This window comes from Sciurus carolinensis, chromosome 16 (genome assembly GCF_902686445.1).
Source record: "Sciurus carolinensis chromosome 16, mSciCar1.2, whole genome shotgun sequence".
Lineage (NCBI taxonomy): Eukaryota > Metazoa > Chordata > Mammalia > Rodentia > Sciuridae > Sciurus > Sciurus carolinensis.
In genome coordinates, this window is record NC_062228.1 from 51,022,657 (window position 1) to 51,040,083 (window position 17,427).

General features: G+C 49.7%; 1 protein-coding gene across 1 annotated transcript; it reads left to right on the plus strand.

Moving 5' to 3' along the window:
• The first annotated feature begins 4,234 nt into the window (after positions 1 to 4,234).
• Positions 4,235 to 16,966, plus strand: LOC124966018 (cytochrome P450 2S1). Its single transcript, XM_047527091.1, has 9 exons — positions 4,235 to 4,709; positions 5,782 to 5,947; positions 7,678 to 7,827; positions 8,449 to 8,609; positions 8,695 to 8,874; positions 11,288 to 11,429; positions 12,541 to 12,728; positions 15,011 to 15,152; positions 15,300 to 16,966. Exons 1-9 carry the CDS (start codon positions 4,533 to 4,535, stop codon positions 15,521 to 15,523), a joined length of 1,530 nt encoding a protein of 509 aa, XP_047383047.1. The 5' UTR covers positions 4,235 to 4,532; the 3' UTR covers positions 15,524 to 16,966.
• Positions 16,967 to 17,427: the final 461 nt, after the last annotated feature.

The window sequence follows — 17,427 nt, forward strand, 5'->3', positions numbered from 1 at the left end:
TTTCCTTCTGGTTCTTGTTCACTGTCTTTAAAATAATTTCTTTCTCCCTATTGTAAGAGTCTCTCTTTACCTGAGGCCAGATTCGTTTTATTTGACAGTTAACCTTGGTTCCTCTCTGTGACTTCAAATCCAAAGCCAATCCTGCCAGCTCTACCTCCAAATGCATCCCGATGTATTGATTCCCTTCTCTCCCCACTGCCCTCTCCCCAATCCAGGTTACTGTCACAATGACTCCCAGCAACCTCACCACTGCCCTTCCTCCACAATTCATTCACTGACTGCAGCCAGATGGGTCGTTCTAAAGGCAAATGAAACTAATCTATGGTGGAAGGAAGGGATAGAGGCAGGTAATTGAATGAGAAGGAGCTTGAGGGAAATGTCTGGGGTGTTGATAACTTTCTACATCCTGATAGGACTTGGGGGTTATAGAAATGCATGCGTTTACCAAATCGCATCTAATAATATACTTACTATGTAGCATTTTGTTGGGCGTGATGGCACACCTTTTAATCCCTGCTACTCTGAAGCAAAAGGATTACAGGTCCAAGGTCAGCCTAGGCTATTTAGCAAAACTCTGTCTCAAAATAAAAAAGGGCCAGGGGAGCCCTGCCCAAGCCTGTAATCCCAGTGACTTGGGAGGCTGAGACAGAAAGATGGATCACAAGTTGGAGGCCAGCCTCAGCCACTAAATGAGGCCCTCAGTAATTTAACAAGACTCTATCTCAAAAAATAATGATAATAATAAAATAAACAAATAAATAAAAAGAAAGAGCTGAGGATGCAGCTCAGAGGCAGAATGTTCCTGGGTTCAGTTGCAGGAACTGCAAAAAAAAAAAAGCAGGGGGAGGGGGTGTGCTGGGGGTGTATTTCAATGGTGAAGCACTTGCTTAGCAAGTGTGAAGCCCTGGGTTTTATCCCCAGCACTGGAAAAAAAAAAAAAAAAGTCTGCATCTCCCTGTACCATGGTCTGTAAAATTGCATGTTAAGAAACATTGAACTCCAGTTAATGATACCCATCTGAAGTGTTTGGGATGTATTTGGGATTAAAGTGTAGAGGAGTGTGCAACTGACTGAGATAGGAATTTGGTAATAAAGGGAGAGATACTGAGTCTCAAAGGAATTGCCCATGAAACACTGAAATGCAGAAAACACCCATGAACAATTGCAACTCCAGAGTGGCATGCCTTTGTAACACCAGGGTAATGCACAACAAGTACGGGAAAAGTGGCATGAAATTGTGTAACTCTGTCCTGATTCCACCTCCAGTCCAGCCCCTAACACCAGCCTCTCCACACCAAGGAGTTGTTCCACATGTTCCCTTGAATGTTTATCTACTTTCCTAAATAAACCTCTGACTATGCCGTTGGCGCGTGCTGAAATTCTTTTCCATCACATATGCCAAGAACCCCACTGGTCCTGAGTCAAGTTTTCCCTTCTCTCTGGAAATTTCCCAGACCCTTCTTCAGAGACATCTTTTCTCCTGTGACATGACTTTGAAATACATCCAGAAAAGAAAATAATAAGTTGGGTTAATGGGGCAAGATAAAAAGAGGCATAACAAAGAATGTTCAATAAAATATTATTGGTAGAATCTAGGTGGTGAGTATTGTTGGGACTCAGAACATACCACCCCAAAATATGAGACCAGAACGCACCACCCCAAGACATATTTCTTTGACATATTTTGTAAAACTGCAGACAGGAGAAGCTGTCTTTTGTAAAACAAATGCACATCTCCAAAGAAAATCAGTGTTAGTAAAATTCCTGGATCAGGAAGGCAACTGCTTTGAGATCACTTCTATTAGCTGAGAGACTTTATCTGCAGCCTTCATTCACCATGCAGTTACAAATCTCGCTTTCCTCTGGCTTGTCCCCAACCCAGAGTCCAATTCCCTATTTCTTTCCTTAGCTCAGGATGCTTAATAAACTTCAATCAACTAGCCCTTCTGTTTTCTAGAATTCTTGTGCACATGCACATAATTAAAATTTTCTTCCAATAACCTGTCTATTCTGTTTATCTCATAAACTCAATTATCGAAACTTCGGAGTATAGTAAAAAATTTTTCTCTCTCCTACCATATACAGGTGTTCACTGTACATTTGAAAGTTTTCAAACTAAAATGTTAAATGAAAATGCCAAGCAACACAGTAACTACAGTAACTGCTCTGCTGGGAACCTTCCAAAACTGCTTCCCTTTTTTTTTTTTTTTTTTTTTTTTTTTTAGTGGAGGAAAAGTTATTTTGGAGGTTCATGGATGGTTTCAGAGATCTCAGTCCATAGGTGGCTGACTCTATTCCTCAGGGACTGAGGTGAAGCAGAACATTAGGGCAGAAGCGTATGGCAGAGGAAAGCAGCTCACACATCACACCAGGAAACAGAGAGACAAACTGCTTCCCTTCTGCACCAGAAATAAAATGCAAAGTCTTTCCAAAATGCAGTCCTGCCTTGCAAAACAGTCCCTAGAGACCTCCGGGATCCTATCTCCTACAATGAATCTTTTATTTATTTATTCATTCATTCATTCATTCATTTACATTTTCTTGATTCTGGGAATTGAACCCTCAGTCTCCCACATGATAAGCAAGTGCCCCACTTCTGAGCAATGTCCTCAACCCTATCTCTCTATTTATTTGTTTATTTCATTTATTTTTGGTAAATAAAACCCTGGTGCACTTTACACTGAGCTACATCCCCAGATCTTTTTATTTTTTTATTTATTTTTTATTTATTTATCTGGTAGTGGGGATTGAATCCAGAGGTGCTTTATCACTGAGCCACATCCCCAGACCTTTTAAATTTTTGTATTTTGAGACAGAGTTGAACTAAGTTTCTTAGGGCCTCTGAGTTGCTGAGGCTGGCCTGGAGACTTGCAATCCTCCTGCCTCCACTCCCCAGTAGCTGGGATTACAGGCATATGCAGCTGCCCCCAGCTCTAGATTCGATCCGTGATGCAATAAATATTTATTGAGTACCTGCTATGTGCAAGGCACTGTATTAGATGCTTGGGATACAGCATCGAATAAGACTTACTTGGTTCCCTGCCCCCATGCATGACTCCCTGTCTTCTTCAATAAACCCAGTCCCCCAGAAAGCCTCTCTACTTCCTGATTATCTATTTTCAACTTAATTTGCTTGTGGATATGAGCTCAGAAAGATCAGGGCACTTCTCTGGATTGCTCATAATGCATCCTCAGGTCTAGAACAAAATCTTTTTTTCTTTTTCTCTGTACCAGGGATTGAATCCAAGGGTGCTATACCCAAAGCCCCTTTTAAATTTTATTTTGAGACAAGGTCAGACTAAGTTGCCTAGGTTGGCCTTGAACTTGCCACCTCCTGCCTCAGCAGTCCCTGTAGAACAAATTCATGTTTGTACTTGGACCTCTATAACAATGATTATTTTATTTATTTGTTTATTTATTTATTCATTTATCGGCACCAGGGGTTGAACCCAGGGGTACTTAATCACTAAGTCACATTCCCAATCCTTTTGATTTTTATTTTTTTCATTTTGAGACAGGGTCTCTCTAAGTTGCTTAGGGCCTCACTAAGTTGCTGAGACTGCATTTGGATTTGCAATCCTACTGCCTCAGCCTCCCAAGTCACGGGGATTACAGGCGTTTGCCATGGCACCTGGCCCTCCATAACAATTATTTGCAGAAATATTAACTAACATGTATTTAGTACTTGTTATATATGCACCTTACTCTGTTTTAAATTGTGTGCAGATATGTACCTATTTAATCCTGAAAACTAGCCCTGTTGTACAAGTTAATGCACAGAAAAGCCCAGCTGTGAATTTAAGTAATCTGCCTTCAGCTGTCAAGCTCCTAACCATAATAATTATGCAAGATGCCTTTAAGTGAATGAATCAATGAATCAGACTGATCTGGGTCCAAATACTAGCTGTCATTTAGTCTCAAGATCTAGAGCTAACAGATTTTTTTTCCCCCTTTTCCTTGGAGATTGAAACCAAGACCTGGCATATGCTAGGCAAGTGATCTACCTCTCGACCTCAGATTCTTAATCGTTAAAGGTCAAGTCCCTCTTCCAAGTTCATGAAGATGCTAGAGGCTCAAAAATACCGCACTTGCATGCACACACGCACGCTCCCACACCCAAGTAGCACTGCGGTGGGAGGAAAGAACCGAGGAGGGCTGCGCCAGGTCGCCGCCAGGCGCGAGGCGTGGCCGCCTACAGGCAGCCAAAGTCTCTTGGTTCTCAGGTTGCTCTTGTTTGCTTACGCTTACCTGGGGCCCAAGGCGCTGTCTCCGCCCCACTAACCCCGAAGCCCGGGAAAAACTAGGTGACCTGGGATATCCGTTCCTTGCGTATGTCCCCAACATCAGGCGGCAGCGGCAGTGGTCTGGGAGAGACCCGACAGCGGGGAGAGAAGCCAGCCAGTAGGTAAGGGGATAGGCTAGCTGCCCACCCACCTCCGCCTGATTTCGTTGAGGAGGGAGCCGCCTGGCCCCCGCCCCTAACTGGCCCAGCCTCAAGAAGCATCGGGGAGGAGAAAGAGGCGACCTGCGAGATGGAGGCGACCGGCACCTGGGTGCTGCTGCTAGTGCTGCTGCTGGTGTTGCTGCTGACGCTGGCGCTGCCCGGAACTCGGGCCCGAGCCCACCTGCCCCCGGGACCCGCGCCGCTGCCCCTGCTGGGGAACCTCCTGCAGTTGCGTCCCGGGGCGCTGTACTCCGGCCTCCTGCAGGTGAGGGGCTGCGAAGAGGACCTGGCTGGGGGTGGAGGATCCTCTGTGCAAGGAACCAAGTGCCAGGGTACAGGGGTCCTCGAGTATCCTAGGAAGCCGGCAGGGAGTGCCAGGGCAACGGGGCTAGGGGTGCCCTGCGAGATGGGGTCAGGAGCAGGTGGTGCAGGGTTGAGAAGGAGAGGGGTGCCCTGGAGAGTATCCTGGACTGGGGGGCCAGGGCTGGGAGGGGCAGAGCCCCCAGATTCCTGGAGAGGGGTTGAGAGCAAGATACATAGGGGCAGGGGTCCCAGAGTAGAGAGGCCCCCAGAATGCGGGGGAGCCAGGGGCAGGGAACAAGGATGAGAGGCTGGAGCCTTCAAGAGCAGCTGATGGTACCGGGCATGTCCCAGAAGGAGGGGAAGTATCCTCAGCAGGGGACTGAGAAGAAAAGAGGGAGGGTCCCTGGGGTGCTGTGGAGGTCCAGGGATGTCAGAAGACTGCAGGTTGGGAAGAGGCAGCCTCCAGGACTACTGCCTTCAGAGCCGTGGGGGTGGGAGGACAGGTGTAGCACAGCTACCAGGAGCTGAGTTCCTGGGACTGGTGGGAAGAGGGAAAGCAGTCCCAACTTTCCGGGGGCGGGTGGGAAGAGGTTCCCCATTCTAGAGAATTCTGAGGGACTTTAAGGACATAGAAAGGGGGCGGGTGTGTTGGGGAGAAGGTGGGGCGGTGCTCAGCAGTATCTGCTCTAGAATTTGAGGTTTTAGCAGTGATGGAAAGGGGATGGGGAGAGCGGGAGTTATGGAGCCCAAAACTGGTTTTGAACTGTCCCAGGATCAGAGGTGAGGGCTTGGCAGGAAGTAGGGGGATGGGATGAGAGGGTATGTTTGAGGAAGGGGTCTGGGAGCCCGGTGCAAAAAGAGAACTAGCCTCCCAAGGGGGCTGTTTCTGCTTGGTGGGAGGGGACACGTTCCTGGCTTCTGCCAGACCAGATGGCTTCTCCACGGACAGGGTTCCATCAGAATGGAGAGTGCTTGGCTGACAGAGGCAGTCCCTGCCCCACAGCAGCTGGCCCCCTCTCCCTCTCTGTCCCCAGCTAAGTGAAAAGTATGGGCCGGTGTTCACTGTGCACCTGGGCCCCTGGCGGCCAGTGGTGGTCCTGGTTGGGCACGAGGCCGTGCAGGAGGCCTTGGGAGGTCAAGCCGAGGAATTCAGTGGGCGGGGAACCCTGGCAACGTTGGATCAGACTTTTGATGGTCATGGTGAGTCATGAGAGGAGGTGCCGGCTGCTGGGTCTTGCCCCCACTTAGAGGTGTGTGCCTTTTGCATATAGCTTAGTGCCTCTGTTTCTTTGTCTGCAAAATGGGATGAGGATTGTGCCCATCCCATAGGGTTGTCCTAAGGATAAAATGAGGACTGGGCCGCGCACATACTCATTACCAGGTTGCATCAATGATAACGATCCCTGGTCCGGGTGAGGCCCCAGGGTGGGAGAACTTTCAAGACTCTGGAAATTGATAGACAAACATTCAAAATACAGAAAGTATTCTCTGGGTTAAGACAGAAAGAGGCAACCGGTGCTTTGCTTCACTGGTGACTCTGCCCCTGTCTTGCTCCCCCAGAGCACCCAGGCTTAGTGAGGAGATAGATCTGTCACCAGACAATGACAGCTCAATGGGATTGGCCACGATGGGGAGGCTCAGGCTGGCGTGGGGGAAGCCCTGGGATTATAGGAACCCAGAAAGGCGACTAACTCAGACTGTCGGGTGGGGAACATCCAAGAAATGGGCCCAGAAGAGAAGATGTCTGAGTTGAGACTCAGGATAAGAGGGAAGGATGTTCCAGGCAGAAGGACCAGATTGAACAAAAGCACAAGTATTCACTGACAGCCCCATGGTGCCTGCCGTGTGCCAGTGTCCTCTCAGCGTGAGAGAGGGGGCTAGTAATAGGACAACGGAGGAAGGGAACGGCTTCTCAAATGAAGTGCAGCTTTGAGAGCTGGACATAGGACCTTGTACTGGGGGTGGCATGCGGGGGTTTGGGGACAGCTTCTCAGAGGCAGTGACATTTAAGCTGGGACATAAGTGGAGTTAGTTCATCTAGAGTGGAGGTTCTGAGAGGCATATGGGCAGAGAGAGCAGCAGGGGCAGGAAGTGAGAGAAGGCCAGGGATGAGTAATAAAGCCAAGAAGTCGGGAGACCCTGATCAGGTAGGGCCTGTGAGTCACACCAGAGCATTTCCTGGAAACCTTGAAGTATTTTATCTACTTATTTAGTTAATTAGTTCTTTTCAGTACTGGGAATTGAACCAAGGGGTGCTTTACCACTGAGCTACCTCCCCAGCCGTTTTTATTTTGAGACAGCATCTTGCTAGGTTGCCCAGGCTGACCTTGACTTTGTGATCCAGGTTCACTAGTTGCTGCAGAGGGGCAGAACTGAAGGCTGGGAGCCCAGGAAGGGCCCGGCTCATCGGGGCAGGGAATAGGATGGGGAAGGAGAGATACTGAGGCCAGTTTGGAACAGGGGTGGAGGGGACACGGGGAAGAACAGGGGACACCCAGGAGGAGGAGTTGGTCCAGGAGGCCACTGTGGGCCAGCATTCAACTCAGAGCAAGGGACGGGCTGTCCAGAGCAGGTGTCTGGGATAAAGGGGGAAGACAGCTCGGTCCCATCCTCCTCCCTCTCTGTTCATCCTCCCATCTGTGGGGCAGAGGATCCAGTGGTGCTCTGTAACAGCTGGGATGGACAGATGGGAGGAAGAAGAAAAAAGGTGGAAAGGTGAATGGGGTGGAAGGAAAGAAGGAATCTTTACTCACCCTGGTTAATCACAGAGCAGAAGGAGCCTGGATCATCCCAGTTACCCTATGCATTTCTTGAGCACCTACTGAGTCCTCCTGCCTGGGGGAGGCTGGTATGGACTCAGAACAGGGACTGATTGGGGGCGCCTCCCTGGGAGGAGGGGATCAGTGCTCTTGAGCCTAGATTTCCCACAGGAGTTTTCTTTGCCAACGGGGAGCGATGGAGGCAGCTAAGGAAGTTCACCATGCTCGCTTTGCGGGACCTGGGCATGGGGAAGCGAGAAGGCGAGGAGCTGATCCAGGCGGAGGCCAGGTGTCTGGTGGAGGCATTCCGGGGGACCGAAGGTCAGCAGGGAGGGGTCTGTGCAAGGGCCCTGGCTGATGGCGGAGGGGGGAAGGCTGGCTTTGGGACTGGGCTGGGGTCTCAACTTACTTTTACTGTTTCTGACTTGTTGCCCCATGTGGATGTCACAGCATCATCTCTGTGTCCCTGGTACCGTCACCTCCCTCTTTGGGGGCCTCCATCTCTCTTTTTTTCCTCTTTTCTTTCTCTTGGCCACTGTTTCTTTCTGCCCATCTTTCTCTATTTGTCTATAACCCTCTCTGTCTCTCTCTCCATTTACCCGTTTCTCTTACTTTATTTCTCTCTCTTCTCTTCTCTCTCTCTCTCTCTCTCTCTCTCTCTCTCTCTCTCTCTCTCTCTCCAAACTAGGGATTGGATGATTTTCACTCAGCTACATTCTCAGTCCTTTTTATTTATTATTTTGAGATGGGATCTTGATAAGTTCCTCAGGATCTTGTTAAGTTGCCGAGGCTAGCCTCAAACTTGTGATCCTCCTGCCTCAGCCTCCCAAGTCACTGGGATGACAGGCACAGCCTATCTGTCTCTCTCTAGCTGGGCCTCCACTCTGTATTCATGGGTCTGCCCAGTGCCATCCTAGCACCTCTGCCCTTCACATCCCCCAGGACATCCATTTGATCCCTCCCTGCTGCTGGCCCAGGCCACTTCCAACGTCATCTGCTCCCTCACCTTTGGCCTCCGCTTCCCCTACGAGGACAAGGAGTTCCAGGCTATGATCCAGGCAGCTAGTGGTACTCTGCTGGGAATCAGCTCCCCATGGGGCCAGGTAAGTGGGTGGGACACCTCTCTAGCTCCTGTCCCCAAAGGTTCCTTCCAAGCCCTCTGAGAACCAGCTGCCCTTCCACCCACAGACCTATGAGATGTTCTCCTGGCTCCTGCAACCCCTGCCAGGCCCCCACACACAACTCCTCCACCACTTGGGCACTCTGGCAGCCTTCGCTGCCCAGCAGGTGCAACGGCACCAGGGGAACCTGGACAGCTCAGGACCCGCACGCGATGTTGTCGATGCCTTCCTGCTAAAGATGGCGCAGGTGGGGAAGGAGAGGGAAGGAAGGGTGAATCTGTCTTAAATGGGGTTAGTGGTCTGGCTGGCCCCCGGGCCACCTGTACCTGGGGATCTCCATTGGATCTTTTTGTCTCTCTGCATGTCCCCATGTATGCGTCTCTGCATGTGCACATACCGCTCCATCTGCTCCCTGTGCCTCATCCCTCTGTCTATCTCTCTGTGCTGTTCTCCCTGGCTCCCCTCACCCCCACCCTTGGAGTGCCTTCAGTGCAGGTGTCTCTGTCCCTTTGCCTGTCACCTCTGTTCTTCCCTCAGCCTGTTTCAGGTCCTGCCCCCAGCATTCTTCACCCCACCCCACTCCCCCTATTCACACTGGATATGCGCTTCATATGAATTACAATCATTTAACGATGAAACCTTACAATTTAAAATTTTAGCCGTGCAAGGTGATGCGTGCCTGTAATCCCAGCGGCTCCTCCGGAGGCTAAGGCAGGAGGGTCACGAGTTCAAAGCCAGCCTTGGCAATTTAGCAGGGCCCTAAGCAACTCAGTGAGACCCTGTCTCTAAATAAAATATTAAAAAAGGCTGGGATGTGACTCAGTGGTTGAATGTCCCTGAATTCAATCCCCAGTACCAAAAAAGAAAAAAAAAAAAATATATATATATATAAAATATATATATATATATATATGTCTACTTTACAAATTTTATGAGAACAATTTACTATTATATTTTAAAAATTAGAAATAAGGTGACTCCCAAGGAAACTAGTTTCAAATTTACAAACTATGAAATTATGCAGGATGCTCAGAACCACATCCTTTCAACACATGTAGCCATCTCATTCACGGAGAAACAGAAAGGTTTTTTGTTGTTGTTTTGGTGAAGTTTTTTTGTTTTGTTTTTGGTGGCACTGGGGATTGAACCCAGGGGTACTTTAGCATTGAGCTGAGTTGCTGAGGGTTTCCCTAAGTTGCTGAGGCTGGCCTTGAATTTAAGGATCCTCCTGCCTCAGCCTCCCAAATCACTGGGATTACAGGAGTACATCACCTCACCCAGCTCATTTTTTATTTTTAACCTTTTTTTTTTTCAGACTTGGAGCAACTCTGTGGTAAAGCACAGACTTAGTGTGCTTGAGGCCTGTTTTAGTTAGCTTTTTTGATGCTGAGACCAAAAAACCTGACTAGAACAATTTTACAGAAGAAAAAGTTGGTCTGGGGGCTCCCAGTTTCATAGGTCTTAGTCCATAGATGGCCGACTCCAATACTGTGGGCCCAAGGAAAGCCAGAACATCAGGGCAGAAGGTTGTGGCACAGGAAAGCAGCTGGGAACGTGGTACCAGGAAGTAGAGAGAGAAAGATTCCCTCTCCACAAACAAAATATATACCCAAAAAGCTTGCCCTCGATGACCCACCTCCTCCAGCCACACCCTACCTGCCTGCAGTTACCCATCAGGGGATTAATGCACTGATTAGATTAATACTATCTACCCTATCATTTCACCTCTAAGTTTTCTTGCATTGTCTCACTCATGAGCTTTTGGGAGACCCCTCACCTCTAAACCATAACAAGGCCCTTGATTGAATCCCCAGCACTGAATGGGAAAAAAATCATTTAAAAAAAATATATAATATATATAATATATATATCTTTTAGCAGGGATATTGGGGGGAGAACTAGGGATTATACCCAGAACCTCAGACATGCAAAGCACATGCTCTGCCACTGAACAACTATACCCCAGCAGCCCCATAAAACTTTTAATCATAATAAAATGCACATAAAATTTACCATTTTAACCATGTGTGTGTGTGCATGACACTAAGGATTGAACCCAGGGGCTCAAACAGCTGAGCAAGTACTCTAACCACATGCCCAGCCCTCATTTTTAATTTTTTTATTTTTTGGTACCCAGAATTGAACCCAGGGGTGCTTAACCACTGAGCCACATCCCCAGCTCTTTTTTGTATCTTATTTAGAGACAGAGTCTCACCAAGGTGCTTAGGGCCTCACTGAGTTGCTGAGGCTGGCTTTGAACTTTCGATCCTCCTATCGCAACCTCCTGAGCCGCTGGGATTACAAGCTTGCGCTACCACACCTGGCTCATTTTTTTAAAATTTTGAGACAGGGTCTCAGCAAGTTGCCGAGGCTGGCCTTAGGATCCTCCTGCCTCAGCTTCCTGAGTCACTGGGATTCCAGGTGTGTGCCACCATGCCCAGCATTTTCTGTCCTTTGGAATATTAACATTCTCTTTCATGTTTTAAAACTTTTCAACCAGAACAAGCATCAGGAGCCCACTTCTCCACTTTTCCCAAATATTTCTTTAAAATCCCTGACGGTTCATTTAACTTGCTGTGCTGCACCCCAGACCTGGCTCCCCTAGACCTCTATTTCCCATAACCTGTGTTTTCTGAACCTCTCTCCCTGGTTTCTCCCAGGAGGAACAAAACCCCAACACGGAATTCACTGAGAAGAATTTACTGATGACAGTCACTTATCTGTTGTTTGCTGGGACGATGACAGTAGGTGCCACCATCCGATATGCCCTCCTGCTCCTGCTGAAATATCCTCAGATCCAAAGTAAGAGCCTTTTCCACCAGCCACGCCCCGGGACTGGAAGTAGGGGAAATGAGCAGGCAGAGCAGAGGCTGAGCCAGAACCTGGGGACAGGAATGAGCATCTGGGGTACCTGAGCAATGAGAAAGTGGGGGCTGCCAGTTGCGGTATGGAACACAGTGACACACAGGCAGGAGACGGCTGCAGGGACTTGTTAAGGCCTTGTCACCTTGGGAGAACATGGTATGCCTGATCCTTGGCCATGGAGAGCCATGAAAGAATTTTGAGCAGGGGAATGAAGGTCCATTTCACATTTTAGAAAGATCCTTTGTGCTCTGCCTGAAGAAGAAGATTATAAGGGGTGAGAGAGGATACCAGGCACCCAAGGAGGAGGAGAGGGACCTGAACAGAGAGGACAGAGCTGGACCAGGCTGTGAAGAGGGAAGAGGGGCAGAACAGATAGGTCTGGAGAACAAAGGAAGGAGATTCGCAGAGATAAGCTCCAGTTTCTGGCTGGAGACAGGGCCCACCCTAAGCTGGGGACAGGAAGGATGCAGAAGGAGCTGGCAAGGAAGACAGTGAGGCCAGTTTGGAATAATTTGAGTAGAGTCTGGAGCCACCAAGGAGGAGGGATCTAGGAGACCACAAGATATACAAGTCAGGACAATAGATTTAAAATGTGGGGTCATCAGATCCTGGACCGGAACTGACCTGCCACAGTGATAGAGTGTGTGCGGGTAAGAGGCAGGGCTGGGGATGAGTCCCAAGGAATTGCAGCATTTCCGGGTCAGGCAGCTGTGTTAAACACAGGCCAGTGGCGCGGACGAATTTGGAAGAAGGGACTTGGGGACCTGGTGACTTTGGTGAAATTAGCTGTGACATCAGGCAAGTGACAGGCTTCCAGTTTTCTTATCTGGGAAATGGAGATAGATAATGGTATCCTCCCTTAACGGGAAATGAAATGCTCCCTACGTGGGATGCGTGGGCCCTGGGCTCACACCCCCTGGGGGGCTGCCCCTCCCGCCATCCCTGCCAGCCTCACCCCAAACCACTGCAGCCAAGAGGAGCCTTGCAGGGTCCCACCCTCCCACCTTCCCTCCCACCCTTGACCCCTCACCCCTTCTCTTGTGTGCAGAGCGCGTGCGGGAGGAACTGACACGGGAACTGGGGGCTGGCCAGGCACCGAGCCTGGGGGACCGCGCCCGCCTTCCTTACACAGATGCAGTTCTGCACGAGGCACAGCGGCTGCTGGCGCTGGTGCCCATGGGAATGCCACACGCCCTCACAAGGACCACTTGCTTCCGAGGGTACATCCTGCCCCAGGTGGGTTTATGGACTTCCACGGTCAAGCAGTTGTCTCTGCCTGGGGCGTGAGTCCGTTGCTAGGACAGTTGCTCATGGTGTGTCTTTTTCTTGATCTTTGTTTTTGTTTTTGTTTTTGTTTGGGGGGGGGGGGAGGCGGTGCTGGGGATTGAACCCAGGGCCCTGTGCCTGCAAGGCAGGCACTTTACCAACTAAGCTATCTCCCCAGCCCTTTTTTCTTGATCTTAATGTCTATCTGTCTGTCTGTTCGTCTTAATGTCTATCTGTCTGTCTGTTCGTCAGCCCCTGCTGCAGACATACAGTGTCTCTCATTCAGTCTCTGCCCCTTTGTTGGAGAGAAGTTCAATCGCAGAACCACTAGGGGGCGATGTATGCAAAACCCTGAAGCTGCGACTGCTTGGTGTAGACTCAAATCCGGGGCTGTTAGAAATCAGCCACTGGGACCTTGGCTAGATCGCTTCATCCTCCGACCTTCAATATACCCCTTTTCTAAATTGAGAACTATAACAGTATCAACCTGGAATTGTAAGATAATGCTAATAAACACCAAATCAGTTCTTGGTGGTGGGGGTTGGGGGGATTTTGTATAGGACAGCAACAATATAATAACAAGAATCATGGGTATCTGTACTTGAGGGTCTGCTGTGCCAGATGTTGTGCTTTACATATGTATTATTTCCGCCCCTGCCCCGGGTCCTTCTACCACTGAGCTACATGCCCAGCCCTTTTTATTTTTATTTTGAGACGGGATCTCACTCAGTTGCCAATGCTGGCTTGGGACTTGATATCCTCCTGCCTTAGCCTCCTGAGTCACTGGGATTACAATGTGTGCCCCAGCACCTGGCTATATGTCTTATTTTATCTCCAAAACAACCTTGGCAATTATGCCCAATTCACAGACGAAGAAACTGAGAGCTTGCAAGTTTGGAAGTTTTGCCAAGGTCACCCAGCTTGCCAGCAGGGAAACGGCATTTGAAATTAACCCCTTCTATGTGCCCTTCTCTCTCTCCCCCTCCCTCCCCCTCCCCCCCCCCCCCCCCCCCCTCTCTCTCTCTCTCTCTAACATCGCCTTTTCCTGAAATCCCCTCACCTCCCAACTCAGTCCTCATTAGCCAGACTCCCTGGCAGAGAAAGTCTTGCCCCTGCCAGGCATGGTGGTGCACATCTATAATCCCAATGATTCAGAAGCTGAGGCAGGAAGATCTAGAGAGATCCTGTCTCAAAATTTAAAATAAGGACTGGGATATAACTCACTGTTAAAGCACCCTGGCTTCAATCCCCAGTCCCCAGGGAGGAAAAAGAAGAAAGTCTCACCCCTCTTCTCCCGCTCCCTTCCCTGCCTTCATCCTCCACCACACAACCCTGGAAACAGGAGCTCCAGTCTCCCTGAAGGGCTGCCACTCTCTCTGAATCCAGGCAGGGGAAGCCTTCATGGACGGCCCACCCCTTGCCTTCACCTCTGAAAGACCATAGCTATGAAAAACTGGACTCTGAGACATTCCACAGAGAGGTGGCTTAGGACAGGCACAGCTGAATCACAGAACACTCCCTAAGTTTCAAAACAAGGCATTAAAATAACAAGTTCTGCCAAGCTCTCTAAACAGTTACCTTGAGCAACGGCTTAAGTTCTGTGGGCCTCAATTTCCCCATCTTTAAAATGGGAATAGTGTTCCTACCTGCCTCCTAGGCTTGTTCAAAAGATTTGTATGTATTATGCATGTGAGTGCATGTAATACATGTACCTGTTACACATATGAGGTAGCACGTGTGATTGCCATTAATGCTGATATTGGGTGTTTTGAGTTTGGGTTTGGGTTTTGGTACTGGGGATTAAACCCAGAGCTGCTTTACCACTGAGTCACATCCCCAGTCCTTTTTATTTTTTATTTTGAGACAGGGTCTCACTGAGTTGCTTAGGGTCTTGCTAAATTTCTGAGGCTGGCCTTGAACTTGTGATTCTCTTGCCTCAGCCTCCCAAGTCACTGGGATTACTGACGTGTACTACTGCAACCAGCCATTGCCGATCCTTTTAAATTTTAAATTTTGAGACAGGGTCTCACTAAGTTCCTGAGGGTCTGGCTAAGTCTCTCAGGCTGGATTTGAACTTGCGACACCCCTGCCTCAGCCTCCCCAGTTGCTGGCATTACAGGCGTGCACCACCACACCCAGCAGTTGGTGTGCTTTGTGAATGGTGTCCCTGGCACTCCGGACTTATACTCTGCATTGGGGAACGGGGTGGCCTGGGGTAGTGAGGGACTTGCAGTTTTATTACTTCCTCTCAGGGCACTGAGATCTTCCCTGTGCTTGGTTCGGTCCTGCATGACCCCAAAGCCTTTGAGCAGCCAGAGGAGTTCAACCCCGACCGTTTCCTGGATGCCAATGGACAGTTCAAGAAGCATGCGGCATTCCTGCCCTTCTCCTTAGGTATCCACCCGTGTAACCACTGGCCCTGGCTGACATCAGCTGTCAGTGCCAGCCAGGGCACCCCCCTGTGTCCCCAGTTCATTCTTGGCCCCCTGTGAGCCCGGGTGGGAGCAGAGTTGTCTCAGTGCTGTCTCCTCTTCTTGCCAGGTAAGCGTGTCTGCCTCGGGGAGGGCTTGGCGCGAGCAGAACTCTTCCTTTTCTTCGCTGCCATCCTGCAGGCCTTCTCGCTGGAGAGCCCCTGTCCCCTGAGCACCCTGAGCCTCCAGCCAGCTGTCAGTGGCCTTTTCAATATCCCACCAGCCTTCCAGCTGCAGGTCCAGCCGGCTGACCTGCACCCCCCTGATGGAGGAGGGAGCTTGGGGAGGAGGTAGCCCCCCGGGAAGATGCTGCTAGCCTCAATGGTGGGCGTGAACAGGCTGCATCTCCAGAGCCACAAGCCTGCACCGCAGGGAGCCCTGTTCACACACTGGCGTTTTCACACGGACATGTGGCCCACGCAGCTGCTGAGGCATGCAGCCACACACCCATACACACCCACGAGGGCCCCGAGCCCACACCCCCACATGATTCCCTGGACTCTCCACCTGCACATGGGAGTTCAGCCACCGTGCTCACAGTTCGCACACCCTCTTCATCATCGGACTCTGTACCACCGTCTCTGGTGCCTGCCATGAGAGCAAAAGGCCCCACCTGGGTCAGGCCACAGTCAGACTGTCCTGTCTTTAGCCCCAGTGCGCTCTGTTGCATGACCTCACCACCCTCCAGGCAGAAGCACTCCTGCCCACACACACCCCAACCACTTATCCACACGGCCAGCCCATGCATGACACGTTCCTGGCTCCCAATAAGACATGCTGCTCTTACAGAGGCATAGTCCCTGGACAGCTCCATACCTTTGTCCTTCAGGGACACCCTTTTCAAGCACCTCTTTCAGCAAATTTTCTCCAATACAAATATTTTCTGATTTGCAATTAGGCACACAGACTTTGGACACTGGAGGACTCTCACCTGCTTATGTAACCACATGGATAGAAGCCCCTGCTCCCACTGTGTGCACACGCACACGCGCGCGCACCTACACGTACACGCATGCATCTCCCCTAGTCTGTGGTACAAGTCCCCATTAGGCCCCAGAAAGGGGCTAGATGACCAAGCAGAAGTCGGGTTCCAACCCCCAGTGTCAGGAAGGAGGCCAGACCTGACCTCTTTGTGGCTTGAAGGGCTCCATTTTGCAATAACAGTTTGTCTCTGGCCCCTGGTCTGGCCCCGGGCAGGGCCTAGTGTGCCTCTGTGACCATGTCTGTCTTAGTGAGTAAGGGGTGGAGATGGGGGAGTCCACCCCTCCCCTGAGGCTGGGCGGGAGCAGAAAAACATGGTCACCGCCCACCCTGGCTGTTGACATCAGGACCAGATGTGGGACTGAGAGAGGAGGGAAGGGGAGGGACAGGGCTGGGGCTAGTGGCTGGTGCTCAGCCAGGGAAAGTCTGAAGCTGATGGATTCAAACCCTGAGTCCAAAAACAGACGTACACTGGCATCTGGGCCCAGACCCTCCCCACCAGCCTCTCCACTACCCATTTACTGCCGTCCCTTCACAAGGAAACCAAAGGCATCTTTTTACTTCTTAAATTATCTAATAAAGACATTTTCAGCATGCAGGAGGCCCTGGGTTTGATTCCCAACAACCAAAACAATTTTTGTAATAAAATAGAAGATTACCATCAACTTTCTGCTGTTTCTATTTCATCTATTACTCTTGAGGTTAAGACAAATCCCAGAAAATAATCAAACATGCATGTCTAAGCATTAAGGGTTGTCCCTCTCCCAGCATTTTAATTGTTAAATTTATTTTTATTTATTTTTATTATTATTTGGCAGCCCTGGGTGAGTGTGAATCCCCCAACATTTTATTGTGACAGTTTTTTATTCTTTTTTTTTTTTTTTTTTCAGTGCTGGGGATCAAACCCAGGGCCTTTCACATGCTAGACAAGTGACACCGAATGACACCCCCGCTCCCAGCCCCTATGACAGTTTTTTAACATGCAGCAAAGAGGAAGGAGTTGTGCAGAGAATGCCCACGTGCCATGTCCTGGGTTCTCCTCCCAGTTCTTTTGCTAGATTGTGACATTTTTTTACCTACCTGAGTATCCAGTTCTGAGAAGTATCACCAAGTACACTACAGGCATCAGTTTACCTTCTAAAAACTTCGATGTCTATATCATTAGTTAACATTTCCTGTTTAAAAAGTATTTCCCATGATGTTATCACTTTATTGGC

Excerpts from the sequence above, each read along its gene's own strand:
- LOC124966018 (XM_047527091.1), top strand. The coding sequence starts at position 4,533 with ATGGAGGCGACCGGCACCTGGGTGCTGCTGCTAGTGCTGCTGCTGGTG. Across the intron at positions 7,828-8,448 it reads GGCATTCCGGGGGACCGAAG|GACATCCATTTGATCCCTCC; the intron begins GTCAGCAGGGAG and ends CACATCCCCCAG. Across the intron at positions 8,875-11,287 it reads TCCTGCTAAAGATGGCGCAG|GAGGAACAAAACCCCAACAC; the intron begins GTGGGGAAGGAG and ends GGTTTCTCCCAG.